The sequence below is a fragment of the Sinohyriopsis cumingii genome, chromosome 8 (genome assembly GCF_028554795.1).
Source record: "Sinohyriopsis cumingii isolate HCF-2022 chromosome 8, ASM2855479v2, whole genome shotgun sequence".
Lineage (NCBI taxonomy): Eukaryota > Metazoa > Mollusca > Bivalvia > Unionida > Unionidae > Sinohyriopsis > Sinohyriopsis cumingii.
Genome location: NC_142968.1, coordinates 97,958,468 through 97,979,675, shown reverse-complemented (window position 1 = coordinate 97,979,675; position 21,208 = coordinate 97,958,468). Strand labels below are relative to the sequence as shown.

Sequence of the window (21,208 nt, the reverse complement as noted above, 5' to 3'; positions counted from 1 at the left end):
TGAGCTGAAAAACAGGCTACCGACTTAGTTTCTGTCGCTAGGATGAACTCGTGGGAGGTAGTACCGACGGGCCAGTTGTTCGGGTCCTCATATTATTAACATCTTGAGGGTCAGACGATTTACTGCACGGCTCGTTGCTAATAATTACGACTGGACAGCTGGCGGCCGTTTCGACTGACTCGCTGAACAGAAAACCCGGACAACGGCTGAAGGCAATGACGGTTGAGACTCTGGTAATAGAAGTCTGCAAGGTCTGATTCAAACCCAATGTTCTCAGATTTACAGGGGTTGCTATAAGGTGGGAACCTATTTTAGAGGGTTCCGGTGAAAGGCAGGATACAGAGTCCCTAGGATCCAACAATGTGTCATCCTCTCCTGTATAAGTCATATCATGTGGGACTCAGACAATGTCTAGGCTGGGTGTAACACAGATGCATCCAATTCACAGCGTTATTCTGCTTATATCTGATAAGATGTGACGGCAGCTTATGGTACATTTCTATGAATTTTGGAGGGGAAAGGGCTCACCATAGTACCCACTCACCACTATTTTGGCACTTAGGATATAGACTTAGAACATCTCTGTTGGATTAGACTTAGCACGTCTTGCTGCCCTTCAGAAGTTTACGTAAGACGGTGGACCACGTTCCGTTTCACCATTCTGTACAGATACTGCATTTATTGCAAACAAAGTATGTCTCATCAGTGTCATCAGAGACATTGTACTCAGCACATTTATCCTCCATTGTGTATTTGAAAAAATATTAATTAAGTGATAAAAACAACCTGAAAAAATACAAAACTGAACCGCATGTATAATTCAGAACTGTGTCTGCAAGTTAAATATGCTTTGAGTATCAGCAATGTCGTGTGCCACTACAAAAGCAAGGTCCAAAAAAGTAGACCAATATACCAAAATATTAATTAAAACACCAAACTAAATTTAGCAATGCTTGAAGTAATATTAATTATCAATGCTATACTGAATTTACAGGCGAATGGATGAAAAATATGATTTCTAATATCCAGAAGCATAAGAGAGCGATGTTTATCGTATTGTAACGAATGTTTAAGCCAATGAACATCTGGTAAAAATGTAGTCACCTTGCGGCGGCACACGGATGTAAATATAAAGATATCTTGAAATTCTTCCTATATATGTTATTTTCGTTGTCTATTTGATACAAAGATATAAAAGACAACTTTTGTTGCCTTTTTGAAATGGCTGGATTCTAGAGATAACGGGGTTTAAATCCTGAAGTTAATGTGATTGGGTAGTATTTTGGACTGAGAACAATCGCTTCCAGTCTAGTATTCTTATGTGTACTTCCTATAAATTAATAATTGTACCCAGATTTCTAAATCGCCAAATGTAGGCTTTATCGTTGGAGTGAACATCTCACAGATTCTTTATGCACAACATTCATATATAGAAACCATGTGGCATACGGAGACCCTCTTCATAGCCAGCTTTCACTTGTCCCATTAAAGAAATGTGTCAATTATTGAAAATGGTCAGCTAAGCACTTTATCTATCTGTCCAGTGCCCGGCCTGGGTTGATTTATTTGGCATAGGGACATGATGACTCAGGTTTAATCCACTGATCTTAATTGTTGAGGTTGTTGTTGTTGATGATGATGTTTCTCACACAGGCAGGTTGAAATATCGGCAGAAATTGCATTTACTAATGTTTATAAAAAGGCCAAACAGGGCAACTTTTATTGTTTTAAGGGGTTAGAATCAATAGTGCATTTGTGTCAGACTTATGCAAATTGTCAACTTTTCATGGTAAAACAAGCAAGCAAGAAAATACAGATCATAGGAAAGGATTGTAGGACATGTTGGTCAGCAAGGAAGAAAGCAACCAAATATTTAATGGAATCAACAAATAAATGCACGATTCAGAAGTAAATATATAGTCAAAGAATAATGAATGCAAGAAATAAAATGTTTGCATAAATGCAAAGTTCTCTTTAAAATTCTCTTTCAGATTCTTCTTGGATAGATATTGATGTCATTATGTCAATTTTTATCAGTATCAGAAAAACATTTGTGTGTGCAAAATAGTGTTATTTGTTCAACAATATTTGTTTTTCAATTTCAGCAATGTCTTAAAGACACAGATAAGGTATTTGGTACATATCATGCAAAACCAATGTTGTTGATCGCAGCTTAGCCTATTAAAAACCTTTACATTAATACAATAAATGTTTATTTCTTGAAAGAAAATTAGTCACTTCTCCCACTACTGCTCTAACCTTTCATTTTTAACTCTAGGAAGAAGCCACTTCTTTATGTTTCCTTATAACTATCAAGTCTACTTGTATACCTCTTTCACACAATAAAATTCAAAGTCTGAAGATTTTCAGTGTATTAATAAACAATCAAACATTGATTATACTCACCTGAATGTGGAAGATTTCTTGCAATGTCGATAGCTTTTATGACGTTATCGATCCAAACCAGGTGTGCATGCTCATTTCGGCATCGGCGATCAGCAGTGGTAAAATTTACCGCCTCTCTGTGTATTTTGATGCAGAGGTGAGTTAGAGTAGTTTGAAAATAGCCAGCTCCATGGCATGCATTATCTAGAAAGAGGCAATCAATCATAAAATAACATAGCAGTAAACATAGCCAACTCCATGTCATGCATTATCGAGAAAGAGGGGATCAATCATAAAATAGCATAGTAGTTTTAACATAGCGAGCTCCAAGTCATGCTTTATCGAGAAAAAAGGATTCAGTCATAAAATATCATAGTAGTTTGAACATAGCCAACTCTATGGCATGCATTATCGAGAAAGAGGGAATCAATCATAAAATATCATAGGAGTAAACACAGCCAGCTCCATGGCATGCATTATCGAGAAATATGGATTCAATCATAAAATATCATAGTAGTTTGAACATAGCCAACTCCATGGCATACATTATCGAGAAAGATGGATTCAATCATAAAATATCATAGTAGTTTGAACATAACCAGCTCCAAGTCATGCTTTATCGAGAAAGATGGATTCAATCATAAAATATCATAGTAGTTCGAACATTGCCAGCTCCATGTCATGCATTATCGAGAAATATGGATTCAATCATAAAATATCATAGTAGTTTGAACATTGCCAGCTCCATGTCATGCGTTATCGAGCAACAGGGATTCAATCATAAAATATCATAGTAGTTCGAACATTGCCAGCTCCATGTCATGCGTTATCGAGCAACAGGGATTCAATCATAAAATGTCATAGTAGTTTGAACATTGCCAGCTCCATGTCATGCGTTATCGAGCAACAGGGATTCAATCATAAAATATCATAGTAGTAAACATATCCAGCTCCAAGGCATGCATTATCGAGAAAGATGGATTCAATCATAAAATATCATAGTAGTTTGAAGATAGCCAACTCCATGGCATGCATTATCTGGAAAGATCGATTCAATCATGAAATATCATAGTAGTTAGAACATTGCCAGCTCCATGGCATGCATTATCTAGGAAGAGGGATTCAATCATAAAATATCATAGTAGTTTGAACATAGCCAACTCTGTGGCATGCATTATAGAGAAAAAGGTATTCAGTAATAAAATATCACAGTAGTAAACAATGCCAGCTCAGTGGCATGCATTATCTAAAGAGTGGATAATAATAACATATAATAGTCGTTTACCAATTGCCAGGTCCATAGGATGCATTCTTTATAAAGAGGTATTAAATCCTAAAATATCAGCAAAGTATACAAATTCTGATACATTTATGTGCATTTACTACTGAGAATAAGAAAGTAAACAATAAGCATTCTTTTACAGAAACCCATAACAAATAGGTAGGTATCGCTACTAAAAAAAAACGTTTGAATGACAACCATTTTCACTAACAGACTTGCGTAGCGAGAAGAAATTCGAATGGCTCTGACGTAAAGGAAAAGAATATTAAAGATTGTCAACATCGGTTGTCGTGTTTTATAGTAGAATCTTGTATAGTGGTGTTACGACTATATGGTCGTAAACTAAGTAACAAATAGAGCAAAAACATGTTAAGTAAAATCTGTTTTCCATAGATATTCTGCGATATGCTATCAATGCATACCATATTTGATACTATCCGTTTACGTTTCCATATAAGGCAGCAAGATCCTTATATGGCATACAGAAAACGAGTTTGAAAATGGAAGCAGGTATCATTTGAACTCACGTGGCAGGCGCATCATAGGAAAATATCGGAAAATGAGGCAAAGAATATTTTGCACTCATTTCTACAATGACATATAGCAATTCTGGTTTTAAATATGAGTAGTCTTTATTTTCCTTCAGTATATGTGAGGAATATGTTCAAACGTTTTATAGAAGGCTGAAAAAAAGCCGCTGCTCGGTTGATGGACAGCGGCTAATGTTAGTTCACCGTCCACGAAGCAGGGTTACTAATATTAATGGCCGAACAATCAGCCCCTTACCCGTGATGTTAATGTTTGGTCGTTAGGGGCTGATATCACCTATTGATTAAAACATGCAAAAAATCTGCAATCAATTTTGACTGCACACTTCGTTGCACATTTTATACACTTACCGGTAATTCTCGCATTTGTGGAGCTCCCGTCGGCTGAATTGTTCTTTTGGTAGCAATGAAATTACATTTCTGGAGCAAAACCTATGTTTGTGATTTGTAAATCCATGTGGAATAGCATAGCCCTCTGACCTGTGGACATTTTGAATGTTCGGGCTAGATATGGATATTACCAATAACCCGTATGTGTCTAAAGTGAAACGCAGGTTTCTTCCGGAAAGATCTGCATCCAGCAAATTTGCATATTTTAATGGACAAGTGACATCACACCCACATATCGTCGATCAGAATCAACACAGATTTTTTTGGGGGGTTGATTTATCGGAGTACTAATATTAGTACTAGAAGCTCTCTTGTGGAAGCCTGCAGCACTAACAAGTACCGTGAGGATTAATAATAGACCTTGGTTCCCATACCAAATACCTCAGAATTATTCAGTGTGATGCTTTATGCAATATCTGAAAATGTCGATCTGCTTCGATTCAACGGATATCAAGATATTTAGTCTAAATGTACATGTCATAATATATCCCACCCACTCATCCACCCACCCCGGCTACGTACAACTCCGGAAATTCTGTGACTCGAGTCCGTGTGACGTCACTGAGAAAGCTATAAATCAATATGGTATGTTGGGTGGGGAAGAATAATTTTTTTAAACTGAGCATCAGAGATAGTGAACAGACCTTTTGCTGAAACGCATATTTGAAAACTAAGACCTAATACGAAAAAAAATGAAATATATAAGCGTAATAACGCTAAACCAAAGCCTCTAACTACCGAGAGTTTCTATCATTGGGTTAGTTTTATTGTTACTTTATTTTTGTCGTTAGTGTTTTTCTAAATTTGCATGTGTGTTTTTGTTTACCCACCGGACGTTTCAATGAGGTGGCACCCTCTCTGCTTTGTAATTAAATCATTATTATATCAACCAAATATTTTATCAAGGCCTACTCGATATCTTGCTCTGGAATCATGTAAATTTATTGGTAAAATCCGTGCGGAGCAGATTGTATTTTTGAAAAGAAATTTTTGAACTTATTCATGTCCATATCCCTACTACACCAAGTCTGATGAATATTTCTCAGAGTATGTGTATCAACTCCATTAAACACAACTAAAATATTACAATTATCTCTGATCATTTCAGGTATCTGTGTGTATCGTTGAGTAACATAAATCACATCTGTATTTATATGCCTTCCACGAGAAAATATTCTTGCTAGATTTGTTTGCTTGTCAAGCATAACATCATCATGCACAACTAAATTATTCATAAATCCATCAAGGTCGTCTACGAATGGTGCTTCATCAATATCGGTTATAAGATTAATAATGTCATCGCCATCTTCATTTAACAACTTTGCATTTTCATTAAAATCTTTAAGTACATCGTAACACCGCTGATCATCAACTGACGGTTCTACTAAATATAACTTATCCCACTTGAGCCATCTCATTATCAAATTAAGTAATAATTGCGTTTTACCGGACTCATATGGACCTATTATAATCAGTCTGATGGAATTCGATAATACTGAAATATGTTTTACTGTCTCTTGTTTTCGTGTCGCTGAGAAATCAATGACATCCATCTTGTAGAAATATAATAAATAATATGAATCTATGTTATGTTCGAGGTAGAGCATCCACCCCCACAAGTGGATTTAAAACAATAATAACAAAACATAAAAAGCGTGCACTTACAGGCAAGTGTGTAAAATGTGGCACAAATAAATGTAAATGTTTATTTCTAATAATAAAATTGTGGTGATATCGCTACTTCATTAAGAAAATTACCAGAAACTCCATGGACTAAATACCCAGGAGAAAAACAACTTGCTGGATATAATTATTGTGATCCTGCAACCCGATTTGATATTCGACTTGACGAGCGAGATTAACCAAGACCTGGTGAATATCCAATAAACGCGATTGATAAAACATTCATGATGTAGCCTATAGAAATCCAGATTTACAACAACGACATATTGCAGATGTGAAGTTAATTCATGCATTAAATTCTATAAAAAAAATCTTTCAGAGAATCATTAGCTAATTGCTTGGTAAGATCTGCGATGAAAGGGAAATTAGTATTCGGAGCCAAATGTTACATGTTCTGTTGCTGCAAATTGGTTAGCACGACAGGCAATATGGCAAATTTAACTACCACCACCTAAGAACATTCAGCATGCACATTTTGATGTCAGCATTCCTAATGAAGTTCATCAAGCAGATATTATATTTTTTCCACATGATACAAGTAAAATTATAAGACTTCAATCTCGTACGTACAAATACGCATTAACTGTCGCTGACGTTGCAAGTAGATACAAGGAAGCAGAGCTATTATCAACTAAAAGAGCAGCTGAAGTTGTATCTGCTTTTGAACATATTTATCAACGAGGACCCTTGCGATGTCCAGTTACTACAGATTGATCCTGGCAGAGACTTTCTTGGTGCAGTGTCATCTCTGATGAAAAAATAATGTCAAAATCAGACGAGGACATACTGCAATTCATCGTGATCAGGCAATTGTTGAACTATTTAATCCAACACTTGCTGAGCGGTTACTTGGATATCACAATGCAAAGGAAATAATTCAGAAAGATACGAGATCTCACGAATGGGCTGCAAGATTACCAAGTGTGATAGCTGCAATAAATAATGAAATTACTCGAACAACTGCCATGAAACTCGTTAAGGCGATTTAAAAAAAAAAAAAACATATACCAATTCAACGACATGAATTTTAAAAAAACCATTGTCAGGTAATGTTACTGTTAGGTATTGATATGAACCCGGTGAACTTGAAGGCGGTAAAAAAAGAGCGACTGATCCTATTTGGAGTATTACATCACAGACAATTTCTAGTGTGGTAAGATCCACGGGTAGACCTGCAATCTACAGATTAGATTCAACTGCTCCTCAACGTGGATTTGTAAGCGAGCAATTACAAGTAATCCCTGAAGACACATAATTACTACTTAAACTAGCACCTCAACGACGATTACATTCAAGACAGGTCAGCATTACATTTTTTGCGTGTATGACCAAAATTCCTAATAATTATGTCTACGGTAAATTGTCTTGGATTATTATTTGAATACTGCCACAACATTACTGTATTACAGCTCGAACAATGATTATTTTGCTGTTGTTTCAGTGTCATGATAAATTCAGCATCGAGATCAAAGTCGTGTTTATTTTTTTGTTACACTGTTTATAACTAAAAAAATTTCTAACTATATCATTATCAATAACATCTGTATTAGTTTCTGTGAAGTCTATGACAATTCTCCGCAGCTGAGATATTTGTCTGACTCTAGACACTGCGAGATAAACTAAATTTGACCATTCGGTACGATCATAGATGATCCAAACATTTGTATCAGAGATAGTTAATCCTTGTGATGAATGAATAGTCATTGCGTACCCTAGCGTCCACTGAGTTTTGTCAACAACATTGAGAGGAACTAAGACAACAATATTTAATACAAGATTTTGTTTATCTGACGATTCTGATATATAAACATCGATATTCTGTTGACACGTATCTGCGGTTAGATTTGAACATTTTTCTTTATGTAACATAAATAATTGTTGCTGAAGTGTATCATGAACTATCTTTCTACTTGCAAAGTCAAATCAATTGGTCTCCATACATTCCATAGGTTGCTCATAGAAGTTTCTGAAATTATCTCACACATTATTTCACATTGAATTTTATTTGGTTTAAGTCTGATTATTTTCTTAAATCCTCTTAATTCTGGATCAAGTGTTCTATGATCATTAGTTATTTCTTCATAATAAAAATCAAAATTCCTCAGCCATCTACGTGGAGACAATTGAAAACAAAAGGTGGTGGTTGACATGATCGCCACACAATATTACAGCAGTATTGTTTGTCAATAACCAATCAAGAAATATTTTTAATATTTCTTATGAAACAGTACATATTTCATCTCAATCAATACTCCTTGGAATATATTTCTCTCCCATTCGTTCAGAAGTCCATTTATCTCCCTTCCTTCGAAAGAATGATAAGTGCGTGATCTAATATTTCTTTCATTTCTCTTGCGAGTCTGTTTGTAGGTGTTAATACAACTATTTCTGAACAAGAATAATTCAATCACACCAGCTGTTGTACTATAACCTCCAGGTCCATTGAGATAAAATTTTATGTCTAGCTACAGTATCAAATACAGATGGTACTGATGACAATTTTGATATTTGATTTTTTTGGTAATAAATACCCTTAATTTCAACGTCGGCGGATTCAGAATAATTAAGTATATTTTCTTGTTTTATTATCCATTCACCCCATGATGCATTAAGTACCGATATGTAGTTGTTCAAGCAATCCTGTATTTTTTATTGATATAAAATGAATCCGTAGCGACACTGGCATCAAACTCATAAACTGTATTTATCATCGATAATATATTTATCGAAACGTACGCAAGCACTGAAGATTTAGAATGAGTAAATTGCGGCGACTCACCATTAATATCACTCACAATTGTACCTAATTTAGTTTCGTCTGTTAAATTAACATTACTCCGATTTATTAACGTATTTTTTATCGGTTTATCAGCAATTATAAAATCTAGTTCAGCATCATCTATAATCAATCTTGCACAATGTCAATTATGATCATATGGTCCTCCTTGGGTGAATTTACCGTTTTATTTTCTGACGTGATCTTTTGCGATTTTATTCTCATTTTCATCATTGGAATATATATTTTGTTGTGGGAACCAAACTTCTGCGAACGACATGATATAATTGCTTCACTTACTGTTAACAATAATAGTGTATTTACATCAAGCATATACCGTAATAAGGTTGGTGCCCACATGTTTTGTGAAAAATGTTTGCCAAACCAGACATAATAAATCGGATGAAGATTTTTGGCGAACTTAAATGACTCGGTACAAGCGAATCCAGTCAAATCAAAATCTGGTAATGGTCCATTTATCGATACTCAGGTCATTTCGTGTGCGGGATGTCCAAATCACTCAAATAACTTAGAACACTCTCCCATTCCAAGAATACTTCACAGGAAACATGCAACCATATCAACTGAAATAACATCTCGATAATCTTATTTCGTATTCCATAATCCACAGTATCCGTATTCGACACAACTGCGTTGTATTTCTTCAAGAAAATCCAATCGTGTTGGTTTCCACGAATTTTTCTCTCTAGCAAAATGAGCAGTACCTGAACAGTAAAACAATTACTCATCGTTCAATATCGTCATGGGTATATTTCAACGCAATATTTTCATCTTTTGATGGAGAGATTCTGTACGATAAATTAGGCCACACAAACTGATCACTATTTCTATTATCTGAACTTTGATATAACCACACTGATACAGGATGGTTCTTACTTATTTCGTTAGCTAAATCAAATATGTCTCCGTGATAAAATTGAACAGTTCGATTTCGTGGAAATATTGTTACTGCATTAGTCCACGCTTGCGCATTATGGTCAATAATTTCAATCGAATTTACTTCTGATTTATACTTTGATTCGTAAAAATCTCTCCGGTTATTGTTTTTGCCATTATCAGGAATTTTAATTTCTTTCCTAATTCAGCGACGCCCCTGACAGATGTTCCGGTATCTTTAATTCTTTCTCCCCAATAGTTTATTATTTTACGTCTTTTATCCGTTAAACCATTTCCACGTATTGCGTTTGTAAAATGTTCCGTTACTCGTTCGGCTACACAACTTATTTTTTAAACTTTAATCGGCTTTAGATTATTAACGTTGGGTTTATCATTTATCGGATAAATTCCGTAAATAACCGCGGTTACAGGATACGCTCTTTCATAATATGGTTTGTCAATTCCAGTCAACATTCCTGGTTTGGATTTTTCACTTAATAGGCAATTTTTTTCATTATGAAGGACAGGGTCACATTTGTCACTGATAATCCAGGTATTGTTTGTTTCTGCTAATACATTAAACTTTACTCTGAAAAAATATCTTTGATCGTCGAGATAATTAATAATAGTTGCCGCTTGTTTGTCGTTCATTGTAGTATCGACGACTTTGTCGACACCACGGTGTTGAATATGATTTTGAACCACCACACATGAGATGATCCATCCTTGCTAAATTCTTACTTGGTGTCATGAATAGTATTAATCAAACTTTTATTCGTCGATAAATCTTGGATATTCTGTTCAGATTAAATTTATTTTAGAAGGCTTATATTATAATTAAGACATTATATATATATATATATATATATATATATATATATATATATATATATATATATATATGCACACACAAACACACACACACACACACACATATATATATATACATATATATATATATATATATATATATATATATATATATATATATATATATATATATATATATATATATATATATATATATATATATATATATATATATAATGCTTCAAACAAAGAACAAATGCAGGTGGCTTATGATAGGCTCAATCACTCCTTGTGACAGGGCTTGTGTAAACGAATTCTGCGGATATCATTTACAAAGTGTATGGAGAGGGAGTTTGGGACCTAAACCGTGTCTGATATGTGGTGTTGGAGGTAGAGGAAACACGCAGTTATGTGTGCAATGTAGTGTTTAAAAAAGAGCTCAAAAGATATTATAATCAAAAAATAAAAATGACAATAAATGTTAAAGTTATAAGAAATGTGAAGGATTATCTAGCTAGATTTAAAATAAGGATTTAGACAAATTATTATTTAAACAAATGATATGATATATAAATGGAACAAAATGAATTTGCGAGTCATCCCATCATCACGAATTATGAAGCGTCCCGTGATGGTATCACCAGGCACGGTCGACTAAAACAAAACAGTCGGTAATGTCACTAATACTAGTTATCTCATGATCAATACTAAAGGGAATAAACATTTTTCCAGTGATATGTTCGTCTACGAATGTTTTCAAGGGGTACTCGAAGACTGTCTTGTGATCGATCCTATAGATTCAAAAACTCAATAACTCTTTATATAATTTGCGAGCTATTACACAAAGCCAGAGCAGCAGATTTGGAATTACTGGTAAACATTCGAAATTGCAATACTTGTTAACTCTGTAAATACAGAAACTGTAGAAGAAATTATCTTTCATTCAATGAACGCGGCTGGCAAATATTTTGATATTTGCCAGCGCTCGGTTCAGCACGTAGCAATAAATATTACCAAATCGGTCTTTTCGAAAAAATATAAAGAAAAAATAAGTTTTCATTATTGTTGGAGGAAGATAAATCTGTCAAGTTAAGATATCTCCGGTAGTTGCTACTACTATTATAATTACTATTTATTTATTTAAATTTTTGTTTATATTCTACATCGTTAAATACAACTGTTATTTGATTAATCCGAGGCTTTTATCGTTGATGTGAAAAATATATAAACTGATAAATATCTACAACGTAATCTGGAGAATATATCTCAATTGCAGATGATAAAGTTGGTTCATGAACTGTTGTAGCTATTTTGCGTTCTCTTACGATTTTATATTTTGTTATGCGCTTTAATTCATCAGTGATCTGTTCGATTTGAGAAATGCCTGTTAGAATTCCGACAAGATTCCAGTCTGGTGTTTCATCATCGTTAGTTTATTTGCAAAATACAACCGAATTATTCGCCTGTAATCCACCGAGTGATTTTGATCTGATATTTAGCCAACTATGGTATACTCGTAACTGTGCTAGTGCGATTTCTTTCGCTGGAATTGCAGTTGGAAAGTTAACATTAAATTCAGGATTAGTTCAGCTTACTTATATCATTGTTCTTTTTGTTGGAGCTGTGTTCGTTACAATTTGTTGAAGTAATTCGTTCGGAGTTGACATTATTTAAGTCCCGATTTTCTAAATCACTCACAGGCATTGCTTCTTTGTAGATTTTAATCATCTCCGTGAACGCAAAATCTGATATTTTCAATCACTAACATTTGTTGATAATAACGAGGATAATTAATTTGGAGTATTCTAACGTCACTGTATGTAATTTTGTTATATAATCATGCAATTTTGTGTTTGTGCACCTGCATATTTTTTTGGCAATGATATTAAGGATACCGGCAATCGTTGTCGCAGCTGACACACAAATTACAACTGCTGGTGTCATCGCTATCGATGGTGTTATTGTTGATAATAATACGCCTAATCCAGCAATAACATCAGACGCTGAATACACAATTATGTGAACGATAACTACACGGCTGCGATATTTGTTTACTTTTACTGTATACTCGTCAACGATATTTTTTAATTTTGTTTGCCATTCACGTGCTTGATTGTATTTAAAACGTCGAACGTTGATCGGAATACTCATTATATTTTAATTAGGTGGGGATCTAGCTACTAATTCAAGACACCAATAATAAATCAAGCCGAGGTTTTTCTTCGGGTTCCACAGTAAATGTTTCCTCGTCGTTTTGATCTAACTAACATAGATCCAGGAGATCCACTTGAAGGAGTCAGCGGATAACGCCGTGAAATTGCGTAGATATTATAAATGTTACAACACCGATCACTGAGAGCCTTTATATACCGATAACCTCAGGGCGATGCTTAATGGTTTTATTTAGTGGTGACTATAATGCTTGGTCAGAAGCTACTGTATAAACCAGGTTGATCATTTGCTTGTGGAGAATTTTAATCAGATTCTTTTTTTAACGATGTTAGGAATTCCACTTATAACATCTTCTAGTCTTTTTATAATATCATCGATATTACTCTGCGCTATCGTGATTTGCTCTGAAAATGATTTTGGATATCTGATAACTCCTAATCGTTTATTAATCGTTTCAATGTCTGACATATCTGTTTTAATATCGCCGAGATTTGTCTTAATATGAACGAGTTTTACGTAAACAGTCAACGGACTTGCAAAGAATTGCGATTTCATTAATTTTTCGAAAAATTCTACGAAGATTTGTAAACATACTTACGTGAGCGTCATACTAAGCTCGCAGCGTGGTTAATTTAGTATCTACTGTGTCTGCATATTTTTTTTGTTGTGGCATCTTCATCAGATGTTAGATCTCTTAAAACAACTATTTTATTTCCATTCACGCTGAGTTCACCTGTCATTATATCACTGATAGATCGCAAAAGATTAGCAACGCTTTTTTGCAATTTCATTTCTAATAGAGCGATTGATATACTTGAGACTCTAATTTTTCCGTCATCAGTAAATATTGGAATATTATCCGTAGTAGCGCAAAGAACTCTCCGAATTATGCCATTCCATTTGATATTACACGTCTTTAAAATACCATATTTATCCTGAAAAATAGCAACTTCGTCTTTATCAACTCCTGAAATATTCATAATATCAGCGAGTTCATCTTTAATCGCGTAAATTTGACAAATCCATATCATCTTTTTTTTTCTTGTCTTTGATAGAAAAAAAGATCTTCCGTAAATATCAACCATTATACTTTAAGATCTGTTTAAAACGATAAACTCTACTTTTATAATCGTGCACACCTTTATGAGGTGGTAATGTTGATGAAGATATAACATTTAATTCATTATTTACTTCACAACCACGATTGGCCGATCAGTTAGTGTTTGTGTTGGCAATGCTAAACACCAAAATGGAATATTCTTGGCGTATTTTAAAATTGTATTGGCGGAAGAAGCCCATATGAATCAAAATAAATAGAACCTCGCGGATCAAACGCGTATGCAACCCAATGAGTATCAAGGCCCTGAACTATTGTCAAGATTAATAATTCATGTTTCAATATTATTTGGTTGTTTTTGGTAATTGATCACGCATAAAAACTCCTCTAAAAATTATATTTAATTTTTATCAGCATCAATTAAATCATAATTTAACATTGGACGGATTAACGAATTGTTCCTGGAAGTCTCAGACCTTTTCCGTATCGATAGGAGTTCCTGGTAATCTTAAACCCCTTCCCTTTTTTAATTCTCCCTCCTGTTATTTTTTATTTTAGCTTTTTACCAGCATGTCCAGCAACACCACTTAAAACACAAAGTGCAGCTGGTTTTGCAATGGTTGGAGATGCAGCGGCTATTAATGCCGGTAAAGCTGTAAAAGGTGGAAAATACCACCTGTTTTAATTTAGTTTTTAATCCCACCAGCAGAAAGACTGAGTTTAACCCTGTTTTTAATTGTTTGGTGCTATGGAAATGGCTGAGTTGACGTTCTGACAATGATAATTTATTTTGACCACCCGTGATCTGATCGTATTTTAGTGATATTTTTAATCCGCAATTTTAAGCTTTTTAATCTGACCGGTAGTCAGACTGACACTAACATGATGATATGACACTGATAAATATCATGAGTGATTTAATTACGTGTTTTCTACGGGAGCATCAAAATCTCTAATTCGTCCACCAACATCTTCAAGTAACATTGATTTGTCGCTGAGCATAACAGCGATTGCTCTGTAATTAACAACACCAGCTGGGTTTGCACGAGATCGAAAGTGATTGTCTAGATAAATCAAGATGTTCCAGCGAAAAGTAATACATTGGATACAGATTTCTAAAATTCAACTGTGATATATGCAAACCGGTATCTATATTTTGATCACGTCCCATAAATCTCATTAACCGATGATATGCACGTGCTATTTAGTTATTTTCAAAATTTAAAGTTATATCTTCAGATGGTTCCTGATGTTCATTTATCCGTAAAGAAACTTCACTAACATCAAAATTGTCAAATATCATATGAGTACGCTCTTGATTATCTAATCGTTCAGCATTTTGTAAAGCGATAAATATATGCCTTGGCGCAGACACTCCTTGTTGTGATACAATATGCCATGTAAATAACCCAGCAATATTACTCTGAATGCTATATCTGGTCATTGTTAACCATGATTACAATGATTTTCCACGTGAATCCATACAAGAAAGTAATTTGTTTTCTTCAGCAATTGATGGAGTCATTACTGGCATCCACAGTGAAAGTTGAAATAATATTACTTTACCAGCAGAAACAGCGGCTGGTCGGCAAATCACATCATTATCGTTACCCTTTCTTACAAGTACAACTATATGTTTCGCTCAAAAGATAACTTTTCTGACATTTCTACAGAATCCAAAGATGTGTGATAATGGAATCGCACATGAAAATCTTCTACGACCATACTCCAACATTGATTTACGTGTAGCAAATCCTAAATTGCAATTTGGTTTGGTGTTAAAAATCATGTTTTCAGCATCAATGTCAGCAAGGCCTGCATTGTTTCTTGGTCGTCTTATATTATACTGGTCACAACATTGACGGTCCAGCTGACCTTGCATAATTATCTGAATATCTTACTAAATGTATTATCGTTGTTGCAGTATCAACATCTTTTTTAACTGTTTCAATATTTTTATTGTCAATCATGTACGTAGCGCTATCAAACAACTCCAAAATACCATTATTAACAAAACCAACTATGGCATTAGTTCCATATGCTGCATTAAGAGGAACATCTGTTACAAGCTCTCCTTCTATTTCAATAAATGATACAGCAGGTAAGAAATATCTACTTGTATCTTGAACTTGCAATTCGGTTCGACCACGCTGATTTGGTACACGTGCGTCATAATAATAAAATTGATAATTGCGTATGGATTCATCTTTAAGAATTGGCGCATCCATATCGAACGCTGGATCGGATATACGCTTAAACATCTTATTATAACTATCGTCGTCTAATACGAAGACCACTTCCTGAAATAAAACTTGTATCTGTTGGCATAATTTCTTTAGTCAACTTTGTAGGAACAACTTCACTAACAGCCGATTCTGCTAGTTTTTCATTTGCAGCTTGATTTATTATTTTACTGATATTTGCAGATATAACTTCAGTACTGGGTAATTTTACTGGTTGTGGTTTTCGAACTAATCTTTCTTTGATCGATGAAAATGCTTTACCGGCAACATTACCAATAGCACTAATACCTTTATTACGAACAGTCTCAATAGCCTTCATGCCTAGTTGTTTTGCAATCGGTATTGCTTTTGGAGCTATTCTCTTCAATAAACCCATAACGACATCACCTAGGCCATCCCCGTAAATCGCTTTATAAGTTGGTAATCGTGAATATTTACTGCCTTAACTATTACAGGACTACGTTGAGCATTGTGTATAATCATTTTTAAATTACATGCTGATTAATTAATTGTTTTAGTCGCTGTAATAATCATCAGTGATTTCATTATTGAGAGAACAATAACTGTTACGATCTATAACATCACCTATAAATAATCTTCGACAAATATCAGATATTTCATTAATAATTTCTGGAGAATTATTTCCTGCGCGTTTTCCTTCGATCAGAAAGAACATTGATAGGACAAGCAATAAAACCACTTCCTTGTGTAGAAAAACCACTTCCGGTTGCTCCTTCTTCCTCACTTTTTGTTTCATCCGCTTTTTTCTTCCATAGTCTTAAGTCTTAAGGGTGATCTTTCTACTTTTGCTTTTTAAGTCGCTCTCTAGACTTTTCAAATTCCAACATCATCTCTTGCTGCGGTGAAGAAGGTTGTTGTTGTTATATTTGTTACTGCAGTTGAGGAAGTTGATCTGAAGGCTCTTGCTGGGGGAATTGCGGTGGAGGAGGTTTTTGTTTCAGTGCCTCGTTATAAAGTCTTTGTATTTCTTTAACAAGACTTGTATATCTTAAATCATCTTCTCTGGCTTGGTTTTGTTGTAAAATACGCGATATATCCATCTAGTAGTATTATTATTATTTACATTTTCATAAACGGGTTTTAAAATATCAGAATTTACTAAATATACTTTCTAATATATTTTTATGCAATTTTTCTTCTTTAGTATTTTAAGTTCTTCGATACAATCATCTCTACATTTATTAATCAGATCAATGTTTTCTTTTCTTACTTTAGGTTTGGGTGAAGATCTTTTTTGACATCGGCTATTTCAGTATGAACTTTGCCAATACCTTCAAGTATTTTATCATCTACGGGGGGGGGGGGCTGCAGCTATCTCAGTTGGAAGATCTCGTAAAATCTTTTTTGTTTGTTTAGTTCTTTTTGCTATTTTTTCAGTTTGCTCAGCAGTTTGTCTTACTGATGGAAGAAGACCTTCAGTAACCTCTGCAACTCTTTCAGTAACTTTTGTAAAAGGTCTAAATTTAGTTCTGTGCCTTCTGCAAATTCAACTTGAGATTCTTGACGTTCTTGTAGTTTTTGTCTAACAGAATCACGAACGGGAAGAAATTATTTGATTGCTTCTAATCTCTCTCGAGCCAATCGAGCTGTATAAAACTCCATAGCTGGTGCCATTATTGATATAATAATGATTTAATTATAACAGCAGAGAGGGAGCGAACTCAATGAAACGTACACTGGGTAAACAAAAACACACAAGCAAATTTTAAAAAAAACATTAAAGACAAAAATGAAGTAACAAAAAAAAACTAACCCAATTAGAGAAACTCTCGGTAAGTTAGAGGCTTTGGTTTAGCGTTATTGTGTTTATATTTATCATTTGTTTCGTATGAGGTCTTAGTTTTCAAAACGACGTTTCAGCAATAGGTCTGTTCACCCTCTCTGCTGCTAAGTACGTAATCAAATTATCTTAGATAAACGTGGTTCTCTTCACAAGTATGTCCGTCTGAAGCAGACGCATCTTTTTTAAAGTCCCATAACTGGCCAATATGTTCCTAGCCTTATGTATTTTGATATATTTACATGGACATTACAAAAGTATTAACCGAAGGTCAAAGCCCCAAAATGGAGAGAGAGAGAGAGAGAAAGAGAAAGAGAGAAGGTTCTGAGTAGTAGTCTGGTTACCATCTTCTTATGTCCCCTTCCCCCAAAGCAGGGAACCAGACTATGCAAGTGGTTGCTGAAAATATACGCTGAAGAATACTGAGTTACAGCTGTAAGTTAATGTCATTATTTTAAATTGACCATGACTGGCAATTATTTTTAAATTAAACCGCGAGAAGAACAGGCAGAAGAATGGAGCAAATAGCGAAAGAGAAGGGTTAAGGTGTGTGGGGGAGAGGGGCAGGGGCGTATTAACCATTAAGCAGACTAAGCACGTGCTTAGGGCACCAGGGATAAAGGGGGCACCACAAAGTTGAGAAAAGGGTGAAAAGATAAAAAAATGAATGAAGATTTGTAAAAAAAAATGATAAAACTAGTGCAAATTGATCATAATGTTCTGTTTCTTGATCATGGTGCACCCTAGGGTTATCTTCCCAGGTGTACCACAAGGAGCACTGCTGGCGCAGTGCACTCTGACCTCTGTCGGTCAGCGTGGAAAGGAGGGGGGCACCAAGATTTGTCAGTGCTTAGGGTACCAGTGAGCCTTAATCCGCCCCTGGAGAGGGGAATTAGGGGAGAGAAAGGTTAAACACTGCAGCAATACATGAATTCAAATCAAGATATGACTGATGGTCTAGCCCCCACCCCCCACCCCACCCGCCGAAATCGCTGACAATTTCAGGTCATGTGGGCCTACCAAAACCTGGGGAAAGAGAAGAAAAGAAAACCAAATTGATTAGTATTTTGCTATTAATCATCAATCAGTTATAAAACTTCCACTGTTAAGTGCTGGGCTACAAATGAGGCTGTTAAGGTCGACGCTCAAAGTCAGATGGCTTTTTGTAATATGAATAATCTTTTTCCAAGAAGTGAAATGTCTAACAAAGATTCCCGATTGTTGTACATATCATTCAGGTATACCTTAAATATCACGCAAAGCTGTTTCAACGCTTCCTAGCTTTAACACCGGGGCCACGAGTGGCCGAGTGGTCTAAAGCGCTCTCCGTTACGGTTCACTGCCATCTCACCTCTGCCTAGGTTCGAGTCTCGGATTCAGCCAATGTGGGTATGAGAAAGCCTGCTAGTAGCTTCTCGTGGATCGGTGGTTCTTTCCGGGGTTTTCCCGGGTTCTTCCTCCACCATTAATACTGGCCGCCATGTATAGTCTATCGTGTGCTGAAAAATGGCGTTAAACCCTACAACAACAAAGCTTTAACACCCAACGTAGTCCTTCCTGAAAACACTAGGGGGATACATGTCAATTTACCTGGTGCTCCAGTACTTTTTGATTTGGTGGTGGTGGTGGTGATTGTCGTCGTCGTCATCGTTGACGTTGTCGTTGTTGGGTGTTTAATAACAGTCGTCGTTGTCGCAGTTGGATGTGTAATAACAGCTGGAGTTGTTTTTCCACTTGAAGCTGTTTCCATTGCAGTAGAGGGTGACTTTGTAGTCACTGCTGGGTTGATGTGAATGCCACTTTGGTTACAGTGATTATTGCAGAAGTCTGAATCACAGCACACGGAGCAAGTCGACGAATGGTCATGAGTTGAACTGGTTTGGCATTTCTGAGAGGAATCAATTGATCAATCAATAAGTTAATCAATGAATTATCTTGAGTGTTCTTTTCATAATGAATGGATATCAAAGTGTACATTTCAACTTACAAATGAATTTTAATGAATGATTTGGTAAACAAAGTTGTCCCTACGTCTTTGAAGAAAAGAGATTATGTGGGTCCATCCATTTACATTACGTTTACCTGAGATTGTGAGACGCTGTAATACTCAGGAGAATTTCCTGCACCAATTTATTCCATAGAGTTGAGATTTTGTGGTATAATTTGGAGGGTAGTGTAACTTCTGTTTAAGAAATTCGATTCTCGCCCTGATGACAAGATTGGTGAGTGGGAGTCTAGTTAAACTGGGCTGGTGAATCAATTATAGAGAAAACCGCACAGACACGGAGCTTAGTTAGAAATGTGTTGGCTTGTTTTCAAGTGCTGCTTGCCCAGGATATACCCTGAAGTAATTGCTATACATACTAATTTCCATAAGGTTATCGTAGATGTTGGTGAATTAAGTTTTGGAGAGACATTTTTTTACAAAACAAAATGCTGTGACATGTGACGAACAGTCCTTTCAGTGTAAGTGATTCTCTTTTTCTCTCTTTTTTTTTCCTCGTCAGCTACTTGGTGCTTGATAATTAAAGTTCGTTATAGTGACTGTAGGTTTGTAAGAATACATCGGCACTAGCGTTATTTTTTTGTATTTTTTTTTTCTCTCTTTCTTTTTAAATTAATTTTATTGTGCTACGATTTCGTATGATGTCACAAAGCATAGTGTAGCTGATAATATGTTGCATTATTTTGGCAGTTACCAAACCCCCCTCACCCCCAGTACCATGCAAACGAGCTTGTTCGAGATAATATTGTTACGAATATTACATGAATACAAATATACTAGTTTCATATGCAGATGGATATTCTGAGACTATGTTAAGTTCGATGTATCACAAAACAAATGTTCTGTATGACTGATATTATGTACAACGTTCAATGTATTTCACGATGTCCGCCATATTTGTTTTGGAGGCAATTTACGTATTGGACGCACCTCCAATGTGTCATATCATTGGTTTACATTGTTTCAATGCTGTAAATCACACATATACTAGTTTCATATACAATTGAATATTCTGAGACTATGTTAAGTTCGATGTATTATAAAACAAATGTTCTGTATGATTGATATTATGTACAACGTTCAATGTATTTCACGATGTCCGCCATCTTTGTTTTGGAGGCAATTTACGTATTGGAGGCACCTCAGATTTCCACTACGC

General features: G+C 35.2%; 1 protein-coding gene across 1 annotated transcript in view; it reads right to left on the bottom strand.

Moving 5' to 3' along the window:
* LOC149794208 (uncharacterized) overlaps nucleotides 1–21,208 on the bottom strand; it is a 73,443-nt gene that overhangs the window by 10,654 nt on the left and 41,581 nt on the right. The window contains exons 8-9 of the mRNA XM_089966542.1: nucleotides 19,635–19,932; nucleotides 2,407–2,589 (exon numbers count right to left, since the gene is read on the bottom strand). Coding sequence (XP_089822668.1) covers nucleotides 2,407–2,589; nucleotides 19,635–19,932 — 481 coding nt within the window. The remainder of the gene's footprint in view (nucleotides 1–2,406; nucleotides 2,590–19,634; nucleotides 19,933–21,208) is intronic.